Genomic DNA, 15,204 nt, shown 5'->3' on the forward strand with positions numbered 1-15,204 from the left:
CAAGCAAGAATCAGGAAAATACTGTACCTCACTTGGTAAACACAGGAAATCCATCAGGAAACCCAAAGTTGTCCATCCGAGCTAGGTTAACCATATTTCAAGTGAAAGTTTCGGTAGAAAAAAAAACTCATAAAAACTATTCATGATTAATAAGAGAAAAACTTTGATATGCTTAGAATAATTATTTAAAATGACAGCTCGAAAAAGGCAGTTATGTTCGCTTATTATTGTTTTGCTGGTAACCATATGTTATTAGACATAAAGCACAATTATATTAATATACAATGTAGAAAATTCATACGAATCGTTAGCTAGTTCAGAAGTAAAATTTTTACGTTTAACAGGACACGGAACCTGTAGACTTTTTTTGCTATTATGAGATAAAAAAAAATTCAATTTTAAAACAATTTTGGCCCGTAAACTTAACGAACTGGTTATAAAAATTTTTAAAAAGACGTACCTGAATATATTTAATGTATTTGTCCCTGTGGGCTTTTATTTCACCCGCTTCATAATCTGTGTAGGCGTAGTCTGGGTCCACATAAGAGTATCTGTTCGTCTGAGTGAACATGGCTCTAAATATCAACATTTTCGAATTAAGAAACATAGATCTACTGATCATTGATCTAAGACTTTGACCTTGCAGCGCTTTAAGTATAGGAGGTCACGTGACTCTCCTTCGAGCTAATGAGAATTTCAGGCGTTTATCGAGAGCAGTTCGATGTGACTGATCTTTGCATAGTCAAGTGATTAAATTAGGCAACTTTCAACTTTGAAAATGCCGAAAATTAATGACCTTCAACCTCTTGCACTGTATATAGGAATTCCCTGCACTTTGAAATTCCGGCAACGATAACTGTTGGCATTTTGAAAAAGTGCAAGTGAACGTTTCAATTGACATGAACGGACGGATGTCTGGATAAAAGCACTTTTCATCTGGCACTGGATTGACATTCCAAATCTTGGTACTTCGGCCTAGTTGATGGCTGAAAGAAATGTTTAAAATTTCATTAGAAATCATTAAACACTAAAATTTAGTTGAATCTGATATAGTTTATCTCTGAACACTTTACACTCGTGTAATAAAGGCAGCCCCTGGGGCAAAGTGAAGAATTTTTTACGGCTATTAAAGGAAAGATATATTTAATGGTCTGAATTTAGTCTGAACATAGTCGTACAGTTTTGCACAGCTTGGTTTGTTAAACCACGGTTGTCTCGAATTGCAATATTTCCCGACTATTCTTATTTATTCAATCGGCAAGTAAGTTTGCAATACATTTATAAACTCGCCGTGAAAACTGTATTCTTTTATATGTCTTCTCAGTCAATCATTTAATTAGAAAAATTCTGACTGCTAGGTGAAAAAAGGCATCTAAAGTTAGAGTTTTGAAAAGACAACTCAATAGTTTTGTTGAGATAGACAGACAAATGTTCACTGAAGTATCAAAAAGCTGCACTCCAAATGAAGTTTTCAGAACGCTTAGAAGCATTGCGAGAGAAAGTTCAATTCAGCAAAAGTAATGATGTATAATGGCAAACAATTCAACGGACTTCAGAACATATGTGAAACAGTCAACAGCCATTTTTGCCTCCGTTTTTGTTCGGGAACAAATTGTACTAAAAGTGCCGAAAACTTCTATTATTTTTTTGGTTAACTGATATCACGTCTTCCTCAAAGAAGGTCGCGGGAAAACAATTCTCTAATCAAATGGGGTTCAAATTTCCTTGACGTTATGTAACCTATTTTCCTCAAACTGGCTGCACTATTAATCGTCAACCACGTTTTGTTCATTTTCAGTTATTCGATTAACAAGAGCCAGTCCCACCCAGATAGAAAAGGTTTATGTAAGACCTTCTTTTAGGAGTGGTAGCAAACTTGATATCAGGAAGTACCGACTTATTCCGATCCTTACGTCCTTGTCATTAGAGTTTGAAAGATTGTCGCGTAAACATTTCGAACAATTGATTCAAAACAAACTGTGTAACGCAGAACATGTTTTTCGCATTGGCAGATAAACAATAACTGAACTCCTTGTTTATTGGAAAAAATGATATTTGTAGAAACAAAATAGATATCGATTTGTAATATAATCCGTGATATATATGTTTTAAACCACTATCAATTTTCCTAGATATAACGAAAGCGCTCGACACAATTAATTTCATAGTTAATATCCACAATTTTTCTCAAAATGTTTTGGATGAAAAATTTCGGCTGTTCTTCAAATCGTACCAATCTGGCAGACGTAAGCAAACAGCCAGTTGAAATCTTTCGTCGAATTATGTAATCGTAAGCATTGTTGGACCAGTACTAATTTTTGCGGTCTTAATGTTTTCTGTTCATACTATGGATCAAATATTCGGCTACCCAGCAATGTTAGACTAAAGCGTTTTCCAAAAACTTGAAAAAGGATTTGTTCAGTAGATTTGTGGAGAATAGCATCTCTCCTTTTCATATTAAGTGTACAGCCTTAATAACCAACATCTTTAACCAATTAGGTACAAGCTGATTGCATTAGATCTCCTGCTTTTGATTAAAACACTTATTGGAAAGATAATTAATGCTGGAAGATCATATAACACGATTGTCTCACAAGAACCGGTGGTAAAGTCTTGATTTAGGTTGGAGAGAATGAGAGGATTTTTTTTCTGTTCGTGTAGCTAAGTATAAGAATGCTGTTTCTTTTTCCTACAATCTTTCCTGCTTTATGCCTCTAATCAATCCCAAAACAATCCCAAAAGGAATGACAAAACTTTTTTTAGGCAAACGCAATATCGAAGTTCAGAGACTACTGCTATCTTTTTGGATTGGATCCACTAGAAAACCTGAATCATAAATCAACCTCCTCGATGTGGGGCAAAACCATGTTTGGTTTGACTTCGTTATTATTGTTATTATATTGCTAAAGTTTGAATAGCGGAGCTTTTTTCTGCCTGAGTTATTCCAGTCTTTTTTCCACGACCTCGCCCCGTGCAGGAAGAAATCAGGCGAGACAATATTAACGAACTGTGCTGCTAGAACCACTTTACTAACGGATACAAAGTCAGATACATATGTAATGTAATAATAGGACACCAAAATGCTTATATAAAATATACACAAAGCGAACTAACTTGTAGTGTTTTCCTCCCGGCCTCACACTGACAGCTCTATCATTGGGAAAGGAGACCAATGTGTCCTTTTTCGAGTAAAGTCTGGGTTCTGACGTCAGAGCATGAACAGACTCCACATTAGGTGCATTGAGAACTGCACACCTTGGCCTGAAGGGTTGCAGTTGGTGCTGGGTTGTTTCTGCATTGGGACCCACCTGTTTGGAATATCACGTGAATAGATTGTTGATTTTTTAATGCGTTTGAGCTCTAAAAATATAATTGGTAGTACTATAACTTATAACTTGTAAATCACGTTACTATAGGCAAATATGTAACAGAACCTATAACCAACAACCTATATAATCTGTAGCTTATATAATATATAAACTATATAATCTATAACCCTAAAATCTATAACTTATATAATCTGTAACCTATAACCAATAACCTATATAATCCAAAATCTATATGATCGATAACCTATATACTCTATAATTTATATAATCTATAACCTATCAAACGATAAGAAATAACTTTTATTAGAACTTTTAAAAATATTAGTAGTCATTAGTGTTTAAATAAATAAGACGTTAAATGTAACAAACTTTGTAGTGACAGCATGCCTAACGACAACTGCAGTAAATTGAGAGAGAGAGAAGAAAATTTTATGCATCGTGTTTTTTTTAAATTGTTCATGGCTGATTATTGTCCGGATGGGTCTGATCAGGAATCCAATTAAATAGCTTTAAAATAGAAAATAACTTTGAATTAACTTGAATTTGCGCTATTAATAACTTTTCTTTAACAATGTGTAGGTTGCTGCAAGTTGGAAAAATATTCAAATTCTAATGAAATATTTCGAAGATTTCATCACAAAAATAGCAGTTTTTCTAATATTTCGAAAAATAGCAAAATTTCTCTACTCTGTCTCAGAAAGGAAGCAGCTACCTCGTTTTGGATGAGAGGAGTTATGCCAGGGTTGTACTTCAGGGGTGGTTTTTTAGTCACTGGTTTGCTTTCCCCAGTGAGTGGGATGTAAATGGTGTGAATTGGGGTCAAAAGAGACACTGAGGGGTCACTCGGGTCTTCACTGCTCACTGGGCCCAATATCTCAATCAGTTGGGTTGTGTTGAAGATGCCAGCTTGGTTGGGCAGGAATGAAAAGAGGATGTCCTAAAACAAAGAGTAACTGATTGGGCTCCAAAGTTATATGCCCACTGAGATCAGGGGGAGGGGGGGGGCAGAATAGATCCCATGTTTCCCGGAAAAGGGTTACAAAGAAATTGCGATTAAAAATGTAAAACAATTTAAAATATTTTGCTCATTTTTCTCATTACAAAATGTTTCGATCAGATATTGATCTAGGAAATTAAATCGCGGTGAACACATTTTCACAGCGTCATTTTGAATATAGGGGGTACTTGATTCTGCTTGATGTCTCTGAGAATTTCTGGAGCTTATCGAGAACCACTGAGCGTTTCGAGATGTTCAGTCAGAACTTTCAAATGACTTCTGCAGAGTCAATTAATCTCGCTTAAAATACGAAACGTGCACGCGTTTTAAAATTGCAAAAATTCATGCAAGTGAAGTTCTGGCTAAGTATATAGAATTTTCTGGCATTTGAAAATGTGCACAGGAGTGTTATAACTTTCATGGAACCCTTTTTATTGACTGAAATTAATCAATATAAAAATGCAGCACCCGAAGAAAAAAATTTAAAGTTTTACAAATTTGTTTCTAGAAACTATTCATATTTTGGGTGCTTCTGTTGTACCCAAGTTAAGTATTTATTGTATACGTGTATTGACGCTAAAGGTAGTTGAGAAAAGATATGCGAATATGTATTAGGTACTACGGGTGGAAGGAGGGAGGCGTTGTGAACTCTTGGAAAAATCAATCTCTTAAAACAAAGCACTGTATAAAGCCTGATAAAATATAAAGTTTAAGCAGCAAATTTAAAGAAAAACAAATACTCTAAATTTAAAAGAATTAATTTTGGCGAAACTCAAATTTCCCCTTTTCATTATTGAAATTAGTGGAAATAATCTTTTGCGCTGAATGGAACAAGCGCTTGCTGAATTTAAATATTAAACTAGTATAATTATTGTTGAATTTCAGAAGCTCAGAGCTTTCAAATGATGAGCCAATTTTTTCCATGCAATAGGCCTCAACAAAAAGAAAGTCCTAAATAAAAGTTGGTAAAATGCGGAAAAAACTTAATTAGAATAGGAAAAATTCAAGACGAATTTGTTCAAAGTTTTGTGTTTACTGAAGTAAACGATTGAAGATGATTGAGAAATTGTTGAGCACGAAAGTCATTTTTGGAATGCTTCTTTAGTTACGCAAACAAAAATTGGACGATTTTCCTTTTGCATCTCCCAGCTTTTGTATTTACCATACTTGGTCAGAATGAAGACTCCATTTAAAAATCATGATGTAATGATTAGGTTCCTATCTTGATTTTTCTCACCGGTAATGGGCATATACAGAAAGTCATTTTTACCTTAGTTAATACGTTTTTATTCCTTTGCGGAAGCTCATAACCCAACAGTTAGCAATTCGCCAATCATACCGAAATGGAAAAACCTAAAGAATGATTACTTTTTAGAGAAAACCCTAGCAGTGCTAATTGTGGATTAAGAAGACATTTAGCAGTTTTCCAACTAAACATATCACTGATCAGAAGAACAATTAAGACTCTGATATCCATCTTAAATAATATTAACTGAATTCGAGCAATTTAAGATTTGTAGGAAAGCTGAAAACGTGAAGAGATTGGTTCAGTTTCCTTTATGAAAACGAGCGACTGAAATCATACCTTTTTTGTCACTTTTGTCCACAATTAACGAGAAAAAATTTTCGTCCTGAATTAGCAACTTGGACTTTTGTCACGTAATAATATTTGCAATTATCATGTCAGTCAAATTGTCACATAATGATTTGTCGTGTCATCAATATACATATAAATCGCATTATGAATTGCTGGGGTTAAGTATTGCAACCCCCCCCCCCCCCAAAAAAAACAACTTACCTGTGATTTATTGGCAGGTATTAGACCTTTCTTGGGTTCGGTTGAAAAGTGGGCAACCCGTTTGAACTTGAAGTGGATCGGCAAAGTGTCGCTCTCATTGGTCAGTTCACACACGAGATCTCTTCTCTCACCCACCGGGCATTCGTCGAAGTCGAATCGCAAGTTGGGTGTCAAGGACACGAGAATGGGCAATGCTGTGCCCACCAGGGCTAACTCCATTCGGGGAACTGAACAAAAATGAACCCAAAGTTAAAAGTGTGATTCAAATATTCAAATAGGTTAAGCGAAAGCAGTTTCAAAAAATATCAAAGCTAAAGAAATAACAGGAGAGATGCTTAAACGGTACGAAATTTCCAATTGACAGAAAAGTAGCAGGATTTAATTACACTTTTGATGGCCGTACCTAATGACAAGTGAACTCCAGTACTGGGCAAGTTTAATTAATTACAAGACTAATTCAGCAATGATTCAAAACTATAATTATGTCACTTTTTACACTTGTCAATTTAAATATCAGTTTAAATATCAGTACTGATTCATAATTATGAGCATGTCACTTTTCACACTTGTAAACTTAATTATCAGTTCAAATATCAGCCCTGATTCATAATTATGGCCATGTCACTTTTTACACTTGTCAGTCTTGTGCACGGCTTTTCCAAGACTTGCCATTATAAATCCACGTATTGGTCGAGACGGGGAAGTCTAAATCCATGATTTGGCCAAAACATGCAAGACTTGTAAGACTTGTAATTAGATTTGTCCTGTGCTGGAAATCGAAATCAGTGTATTTAGACCTTCCTTGTACAATTCAGACTTGAAGTTCGGTACCATTAATTAGCTTTTTTAAGAAAACCGAATCTCAGGTCGTTCCAACTTAAGATAATGATGTTTGATTTTTAATTTTCCTGTATGTAAAATAGACATTGCAGCGATTTACATTTACATGTTTCAGATTTTAAATAAGTCTCATGATAAAATATAGACACAAAGGAAATAGCGTCCGACTTTAAGTTTTGTTCTGAGTAAAAAGTGTAAAAAGTGTAAAAGTGTAAAAAAGTAAAAATTTGATTTTGATGACGGCAAAGGCTGTTATATAGTTAAGTTTTCAATTATCATAGTCAATTTTAATTAATGAGTACAATAAAAAACTACCTACTAAACTGATCAACACTTTACTATTAACAAGTAATGGCAGAAAATGGCTAAATTTATAGATGAGCGCTAAAAACTTTTCACAAGAATTTTAGTTACTTATGCACTTTGAATCTGTTATAGAGCTTGTATATGGTCTGTTTAGTTTTATTTATGTAATTAGATAGGTAATTGTTACGCTCTTTAATAGACTTTTTTGTTTTCTTCTCTTCTGAAAAAAGTTTTTGGTTAGCATTTGGAAAGAAATGGTCTGCTTTATGAACAATAGCATTGAATAAATAAATCAATTTACTGACAAATTTTACAATTTTTTGTATGTTTTCTGAAAATTTTATCACCTCAAGGTTTTTGAGTGAAGGAATCGACTCGGACTATTGCGAAGATTGCTGATGGGCTCTTGTCTAGATTCGTACAACACAATTGTGCTCTACAAGACATTAACACTTAGACTTTCATAGAGTTTCCATGGAAGTTTTTAATCTAACACATAAAAATCTGTAATCTGTGTCACAATTTCTGTTTGCTGTCAAAAATATCTCTTCTCGTCTTCTTGTTTTTTTAGATTCAAAAAATTAACTTTTAGTACCTTGAAACCAAAAGTATCCCGGTTGAAATGGCATTTCTGATTTTTTTTTCTCCAATTTGGTGACGTTGTGGTTGTCAGTTGTTTTGGTGGTCAGTTTCCCATTTTTCCAATTCAATTCTTTGGATTGCAGCTTAGTAATATATGCATTGACCCCCAACACGTTATGTTATGCCAGTTACCAAATGTGTGTTCATAATTAGCAAAAGAATAATGTGTTAATACATCACAAGCTCTAAGAGCTGTAAACATTATGCTACCTCAATCGTAATAAATGGGGAACAGCAGACAGTTCTGTCAAAAAAATTATGCTAAAAATCGATTCGAAAAATTAAATCATTATTTGGATAAAACGACAGAATGTAGAAAATGACTTTTACAATTTCGGGCGTAAAAGTATAGATCTTAATAATATCGCGAGAAAGTGCCGAAAGCTATTAGCTAGACTCTAAAAACTTCAATAGAAGAATTAAAGGGCTTTTTAAAAAAAACTGAACCAAAATGAATGATTGCCACACGATACACAAAGTAATAAGAAAAACATTTTGCGATTCAATATAATTTCGTGTGAAAAAGAGCGGCAAAATTACTTAAGTTTCACGATTCCAATGGAGCCGAAACTTTTCATTGCGTGTCAGTTGTTAAAGGGATATTCTTTTCAAATTACAGACAAAATTTTCAATAAAACATATCCTTATCAGTGCGTTTGTTTCAATTGAGGGGTCTAAACAAATACAAACAATCAAATATTGATCATTACCGCATCTCAAACATTATTGGATAATTTGCATGTTCTACATGTGATAAGATCACTCCATTTTTCATATGTCCTTATGACTTTTTGACTGTTTCACTCATTCAATCTTCTTTATATCAAGTTTTACAATAAGTAAACCATAAATAAAAATTAGAATCGATGACAATTTTCGATTCAAGTATAATCGAATGAAACTTATTGAGAGCTCACCATATGTGATTACGGCAGCAGATTTTGGCCTGTTTCATCATCCTCTAGCAATTTTATCTGCTAAAATCATCAAAATCTGTTGAAAAGAAATCTGAAGTAGGATTGATTCTTGGCAAAGTGAAACCAAGTTCTGTCAGACCAAACATTCCTTATCGGACAAAAAAGGCGAGTACGACTATTCTGTGTTTGATACCAGTTAACTTCAGAAAATTGAAATTAATGCCACATACTTTGCCGAGCAGATTTCCTATAGGTATGCAAGAAAACAAAAAATTTTGGGCTGTGATTTTTTATAATGTCTTGATGACTCCATTGATTATAAATGCTGTTCCAACATTCTAGGTGTTAATTTTGATATTCATATTGACGTAAGCAATTAACCTCATTAACAACTTCCAGTTTCAACTGCCATTGTGAATGTGTCTAGTATTTTCAAGTCAGTTTTTGATGGCAATTTGATGGCAATTCACACACAAACTAAAAACTTTGATGACGCTTGGTCGGAAACACATAAACATATTTTCAAAAATTCCAATTAACTAAAGGATATACCAAACAGTGCATTAATTCATTTTCCTATAGTTATCTGATTTTTCATTTTTTTTTTGAAGTTTTTCGCGAGAAACAGATTCCAAAGCGTCTTATATCATATTTGTCTGCCCAATTGTCTCGCTGTAATTTTTTGGTCTCCAAAGAGTTTTCATACGTTTATTGAGCACTCTTGCCGCCTTCTCAATTAAATGTTTTTCTTATTCATTTTCTTGTCCAGAATAGCGAAGTGTTTAGCTTTCACCAGATCATTTAATATAACAAAATGAGCATATAGCATCCAAAAGTTCTCAAACAACTGTTTTTGATCATTTTTGGTTTTGATCAAATTGTCAATTTCAATTCATGTAATTTTTCCGAATGTTTGTTTTTCCGTATACTAATTGTGCGAAACAAGAATAAAAAATGCAGTTGTAATGGAGTTTAGAAATGTGGGTACTTTATTATTTTTTTAAAAAAATAATTAATTGTGTTATTTTGGTACTTTTTGTTGCACGCCGTTTTATGACACTGTTTTTCAAAGCGTTGAAATTGTCAACTGCACTTAAAATTTGATGGTTAAAACAATAGGCGTTTCTTGAGTAAATAAGAACACAATTCAATTTTAAAAATTTTTGCTGAAACAAATTTTAAAACGACTGAAGTTGTTAACGATTTAGTTTTACCATCAACAATGTTTATCTTTTAAGTTGTTGACTATATCACATTTTATTATACATGCAAAGTACGCACATTTATGATCAGTCCAAAATTCTCTGCGTTTAGGTGCTGGTAATCAGTAAATAAATACCGCATTAATTTTTCGTTTTGTTTAGCATTTGTTAGGATCTGGTTCATCACGGTTTACGTTAAAATTTTACGCAGCTCATTTGAAGTGATTTTTTATATCAGTACCAAAAGGACGTTTTTGTTTGCAAAATTGATCCGATGCATGGTATGTTTAGTAAAAGACAATCTCGACAATCTCGAGTTGAATAGTTTCTTCCTTGAATGGGAGAAAATTTTCATATTAGTTTGATTTGTTTGGGTTCAACTGATTTGAGACAAAAATTGAAACAATTTCTTTTCTTAATTGTTAATTATGCTGAACTTAGTTTCAATTCTTGGACTTTTCTTAGGAAGAAGATTTAAAATTTGTTTGACAAATTTGCTCATTTTGATTACCCCTAAACCTTCCTAAAATTTTTATTGCAACACATTGCTCTCATCTTATGATTTTTAATTTATATTATGAGATTTTCTATGAAATGCTCAAGGAGTTTACAAAAGATAATGAAAAATAAAAAAAATTTGTAAACATAAAACGAGCAAAAATTTGGGAAAAGAAAATGTCTGAAGTACAAAATTATCACGCTTCAACGCCTTGATTTCAAAGCTAGAGTTAATCCTATCAATAGAGTAGGAAAAATAATTTTCAATTGGGTCAAAAGTAATTTATTTGATAACCATAGAAATCTAAAAAGATGATTTATACAGTCAATAGATATCTATATGAACTAATTCTGAATGATATTACCTTTATAATGGCTCTTATCTGTTAAAACAGAAACATAAGCTCGCCATTAGATTCAATTGGTTGCGAATTTACCCAAGTATTTGAATTTTTTACCAAATAATATATTATTGTTTCGGTTGTGAAAATGCGACTTACAGTGTCTTGCCTCCCCTATATGGTCTGCGAGTAGAGATCGACTGCCGACTACATCGAAGTGCATAAATAGGACATAGTCCTGACGGGGAGGAGGGATGTTGCTACCCTTCCACCCACTCATTTCTGACTGGAATCGGGGGCTGAACTTGAAATAGGTGACCAGAGTCGAGTAGGGTTGCAAGAGACCTGAAATTAAACATAATTTGTCTTTAATTTATTGGTTTTTATAATGTAAATTGTAATAGACTCGTGAACAATGATGGGAATTGTGTTTGTTAATTAAGTTTCACGGACTATCGCAATAAGATAAGACTTTGTCAAGAGCTGTCAAGAAGTTTTCTCGGTCTATCTTGATAAGATCTTTCCATGATCTTATCAATATTTACCATGAAATGTTAGTATTTCAAGATCTCGGCAAGATGATTCAAGTTTTGCAAGCAGTGTGCACATCATGCATGTCTTATCAAAGTGTATAAAGTTTCAGTTCACTGGGTGATGTTATCTCTTGCGGTCCGAAACCGAACAAACCGACGGTTTTTTTAGGTTTAAAATTATGCCGACGAAAAAAGTAAGGCCCGTCGTCTTTTTTGTCTAACTAAAACCGAACATACCGATGATTTTCCTACGTTTAAAAACGACGATTTCTGAACTACAGAATATCATTTGAGTGAATAATACAACAGGTGTATGATTTAACCTTGAGAAGGGTTGGCAGTTATGAGTGAGGTGAGTTCGTTTGTAGTTCCTCTCATTTTGTCCATGTTCTTGGTCGCGAGAGTAGCTGCAGTGGACTTGGTCAAATCGACACCCTATAAAAAAAGTTTGAAAAACCAAAAGAGATATGCACAAAAGAGATTAAATCTGACTAATTTGTAGTAGAATGCTTGATCTCGGCTTCTTTTGATTATTGACAGTTTGACCTAATGATTAACGGAAAAATAGAACGGAAAAATAGATTATTATCGACTTAGATGGGAAACATCTCAAAAGCCCAATTGGATTAATTACATAGAATGAGTGAAATGATACAGATGAATCGATCCAGAACTCAAAAGTCACAATTTCGAAACAGGTTAGCATAGTAACGTAATATGGCTCGAAACACATACGTGTAAGTTTTAAAATGCCAGATCTGTGCAGTTCCAGAGATTCTACAATGCCAGATTTTCTCATAAACAGTGCCAAATTTTAAAACTCGCAAAGTGCGTCTTTCAAGCACCAGGTCACGTGACTCTGCCGAAGTTGCTTCAAAATTGAGGGTTAACAAGTCGCTACTTGGCTCTCGATAAAGTTCTGTGTCTTGAAACAAAATGATGTAACTTAAAAACGCACTTATAACTTTTGCAACCTCAAACTTTCGTCATTCTGAAACCTGCAGCCGCGTTTTTGGAATTAAAACACTCACGTGCACATTTTAAAATGCCGAAAGTCTGCAGTGCCAGAAGTTAAAATGCCATAAACTCCTACTTAGCCAGAGGTTGACTTCTGTTTACTCTCGTCATTTTAAAACGTGCGCGTTTCGTCCCTTAAGCATGGTTAAGTGACTCTGCAGAAGTCACTTCGAAATTCTAACTTAATATCTCAAACCACTTTGCAGTTCTCGACAAACGCCGGAAGTTCTCAGTGACTTCAAGCAGGAGTCTCGTAACCATTACTTGAACAACTTACGGCTTCTTCACCCTCGGCGCCCTCTTCCAGAACTGAGATGAAGTTGACAGCATCCGGTCCATTGTTGTAGAGTACAACTGGTACTATCTTGTCAGTTCCGTAGAATGCACTCCCAAAGTTGACCTTCTCCAGTTTCTGCCCACTCTCTGCGTCTAAGATCTCCAAAGAATGCTTGACGACGTTGCCTTTGATTGACAAGACCTCGACGTCTCGACCCTCCAATGTCACTCTAAACTCCACGTAAATTTCTCGGGCGGAGAAAAACTTTAAAAATATACGACAGGAGGCCAAATTTGCAAAATTCTCATGATGTAGTGCTTAATGTGTTGAGTATTGGTTTGTGTAGTTTCACTGTTAGGTTTAAAAGGATTAACGGGTTGTATTGTATAAATTTACCGAACCCCCGCCCCCTGAGGCGGGGGGCAGTTACAATCTCAGTGAAATGTATAATCAAATCTCTGTAACACCGAATAATATTTTTCAAGACATTGGTTGACTGTGGTAACTTACACTAAGCCTGTGTTTGGTCGTGAAAATGTGCAATCTTTCCACAGAAAAAAAAGCGCATAACGCTTTCGAATTGTCAATAGGGTACTTTTCACTGGAATAAACTTGGAGGAATTGAAGTATTTTTTTACATCCTAATCAGTGCAATTACCTGGCGGTCTCTTGAAAAGGTCCCTCGTTTTTGGCCACGAAATCCACTTTGACCCTTACTTGAGAATGGGGAGGAACTGTACCTGTCCCCGGGCTAATTGTGATTGGGAGCGAACCTGACAAAGAAGAACAATTGGGGATCTTTTCCGTTTGTGCCCCCCTCCCCCAGTACGTTATGCACCCCCCTTTACAGAGCACGTGGATCTGTAAAATCCCCAAAACTTGCTAAAGATACCCAAGGTTTTTCCCCGCATTTCTTTGCAAAATAGATCAAGTTGCGTTTCAGAGGCGAATGGTTCCTCAAATTGTTGGAAAGTTTTGATGACTCCCTAACATCTTAACAAAATCTCAAGTATTCAACGATAGCAATGCTCTTATCTCTTGTTCACATTTGATGTAAGATTCGCTGGTCATAAGATTAGCCCACCCAGTGTTTTTTATGCCCCTCACAATTTATGTGTTGTTAAATAGCACATTACTATGTAAAAATTAACACGCGCGCATGATGGGGGGGGGCGTAAAAGTTATATGCCCACTAAGGGGATTGGGGGGATAGATCCAGAGTTTTTAATGTTGTTTCGGAAATGACAGAAAATTGGAAATAATGTTGGGACACTGACCAGTGTATTTGAGTTTGAAGTCGCCAGCTAGGGATCCGGAATTGGTTATGGTGACGTCTTTGGATACAACTTTGGAGTTGTTAACTACATTGCCAAAGTCTACATCACGCTCAACGTCCAGAAAGCACTGCGGCTTGTATCTGAAGCACATAAACAGTAATTGCTGGTTTATAATTAAAAAATTTAATCCTTCAAAAGAAAGATAACTAATGGACACTTTTTTAATCAAGCTACTTCATTAGGTAAATCACCATTTTTATGGCAGTTTTTTCCAAATAAGTTACTTTGGTTATAATTATGGTCAATTAAAGAATTTAAAAAATTGTCAATTGAAACTTTAACTTCATAGTATAATGGATAAAGTATACTTTTACTTTCTATTGCTTAGTCCAGAGTATCTCTTATTAGGCTTTAACAAGTCATTTTAATGCCCCCCCCCCCTCCCAGGGACGTTATGCCCCCCGTCATTATAAAAACAACTACATGCCATTATATAGTGAATCACATTATAATATAGCACGTGCGCTTGGAGGATTAATTATAAGACATCCACCATATTATTTGCTAAATTGTATACACCCCCGAGTTGGGGGAGGGTTGGTGTTCACAAACACAAGAGTTGCAGGAATCTGGGATCTTTTCCGTTTATCCCCCCCCCCCAGTATGTTATGCTTCCCCAGTTACAGAGCACGTGTCATTACATAGTAAATCATTGTAAAAATACGGCACGTGCGTCTAAGAGTGCAAATAATATGCACCCACTAAGCCGGGACAGCGGGCACAAACGGAAAAGATCCGGCATCTGTTGTATTTACAGATGATAACTGCCGATAAACACAGAAAATTTGCATCGTACACATATATGGGTATTTTGACAGATTCCTGATCGGACTGTAGTGTCACGTGATCTGTGACGTCACAGGCCGTGTCTGTCAAGTACTCCAGGGTAGCCGACACTTCCAGCCCTGTCGCCACTAGGTTCTCAGGGTTCTTAACTTCCAGTTTGAACACCTGAAACCATGCTTGACATATGGATCTTGAAATAACATGATGAACGTCGAGGCACGTTTCTCGGAAACAAACAGCTGCACGTGGGATCTGTGCTGTGACTGCAACACCCCAAGAAGCGACTGGATTACGATCAAAATGTTTAACAAAAACTTACTAGGGAAAAACTTATCCTACCAGCTGTGGCTGAAAATCCACAAAAACAGTACCCACTTTACCCCA

At 35.2% G+C, this 15,204-nt stretch overlaps 1 protein-coding gene across 5 annotated transcripts in view; it reads right to left on the reverse strand.

The window, feature by feature from the left end:
• Positions 1-15,204, reverse strand: part of LOC142349892 (cilia- and flagella-associated protein 47-like) — a 144,330-nt gene that overhangs the window by 117,728 nt on the left and 11,398 nt on the right. For 4 of the 5 annotated variants that reach the window (XM_075401734.1, XM_075401733.1, XM_075401732.1 and 1 more), the window contains exons 3-13: positions 14,831-14,985; positions 13,975-14,114; positions 13,356-13,470; positions 12,698-12,926; positions 11,727-11,838; positions 11,030-11,215; positions 10,895-10,912; positions 6,125-6,351; positions 4,042-4,266; positions 3,115-3,308; positions 461-575 (exon numbers count right to left, since the gene is read on the reverse strand). In XM_075401734.1, coding sequence (XP_075257849.1) covers positions 461-575; positions 3,115-3,308; positions 4,042-4,266; positions 6,125-6,351; positions 10,895-10,912; positions 11,030-11,215; positions 11,727-11,838; positions 12,698-12,926; positions 13,356-13,470; positions 13,975-14,114; positions 14,831-14,985 — 1,716 coding nt within the window. The remainder of the gene's footprint in view (positions 1-460; positions 576-3,114; positions 3,309-4,041; positions 4,267-6,124; positions 6,352-10,894; positions 10,913-11,029; positions 11,216-11,726; positions 11,839-12,697; positions 12,927-13,355; positions 13,471-13,974; positions 14,115-14,830; positions 14,986-15,204) is intronic. The other variant, XM_075401731.1, reaches the window with a different exon arrangement.

Source organism: Convolutriloba macropyga, chromosome 11 (genome assembly GCF_964194025.1).
Source record: "Convolutriloba macropyga chromosome 11, txConMacr16.3, whole genome shotgun sequence".
In the NCBI taxonomy this organism is placed as follows: Eukaryota; Metazoa; Xenacoelomorpha; order Acoela; family Convolutidae; genus Convolutriloba; species Convolutriloba macropyga.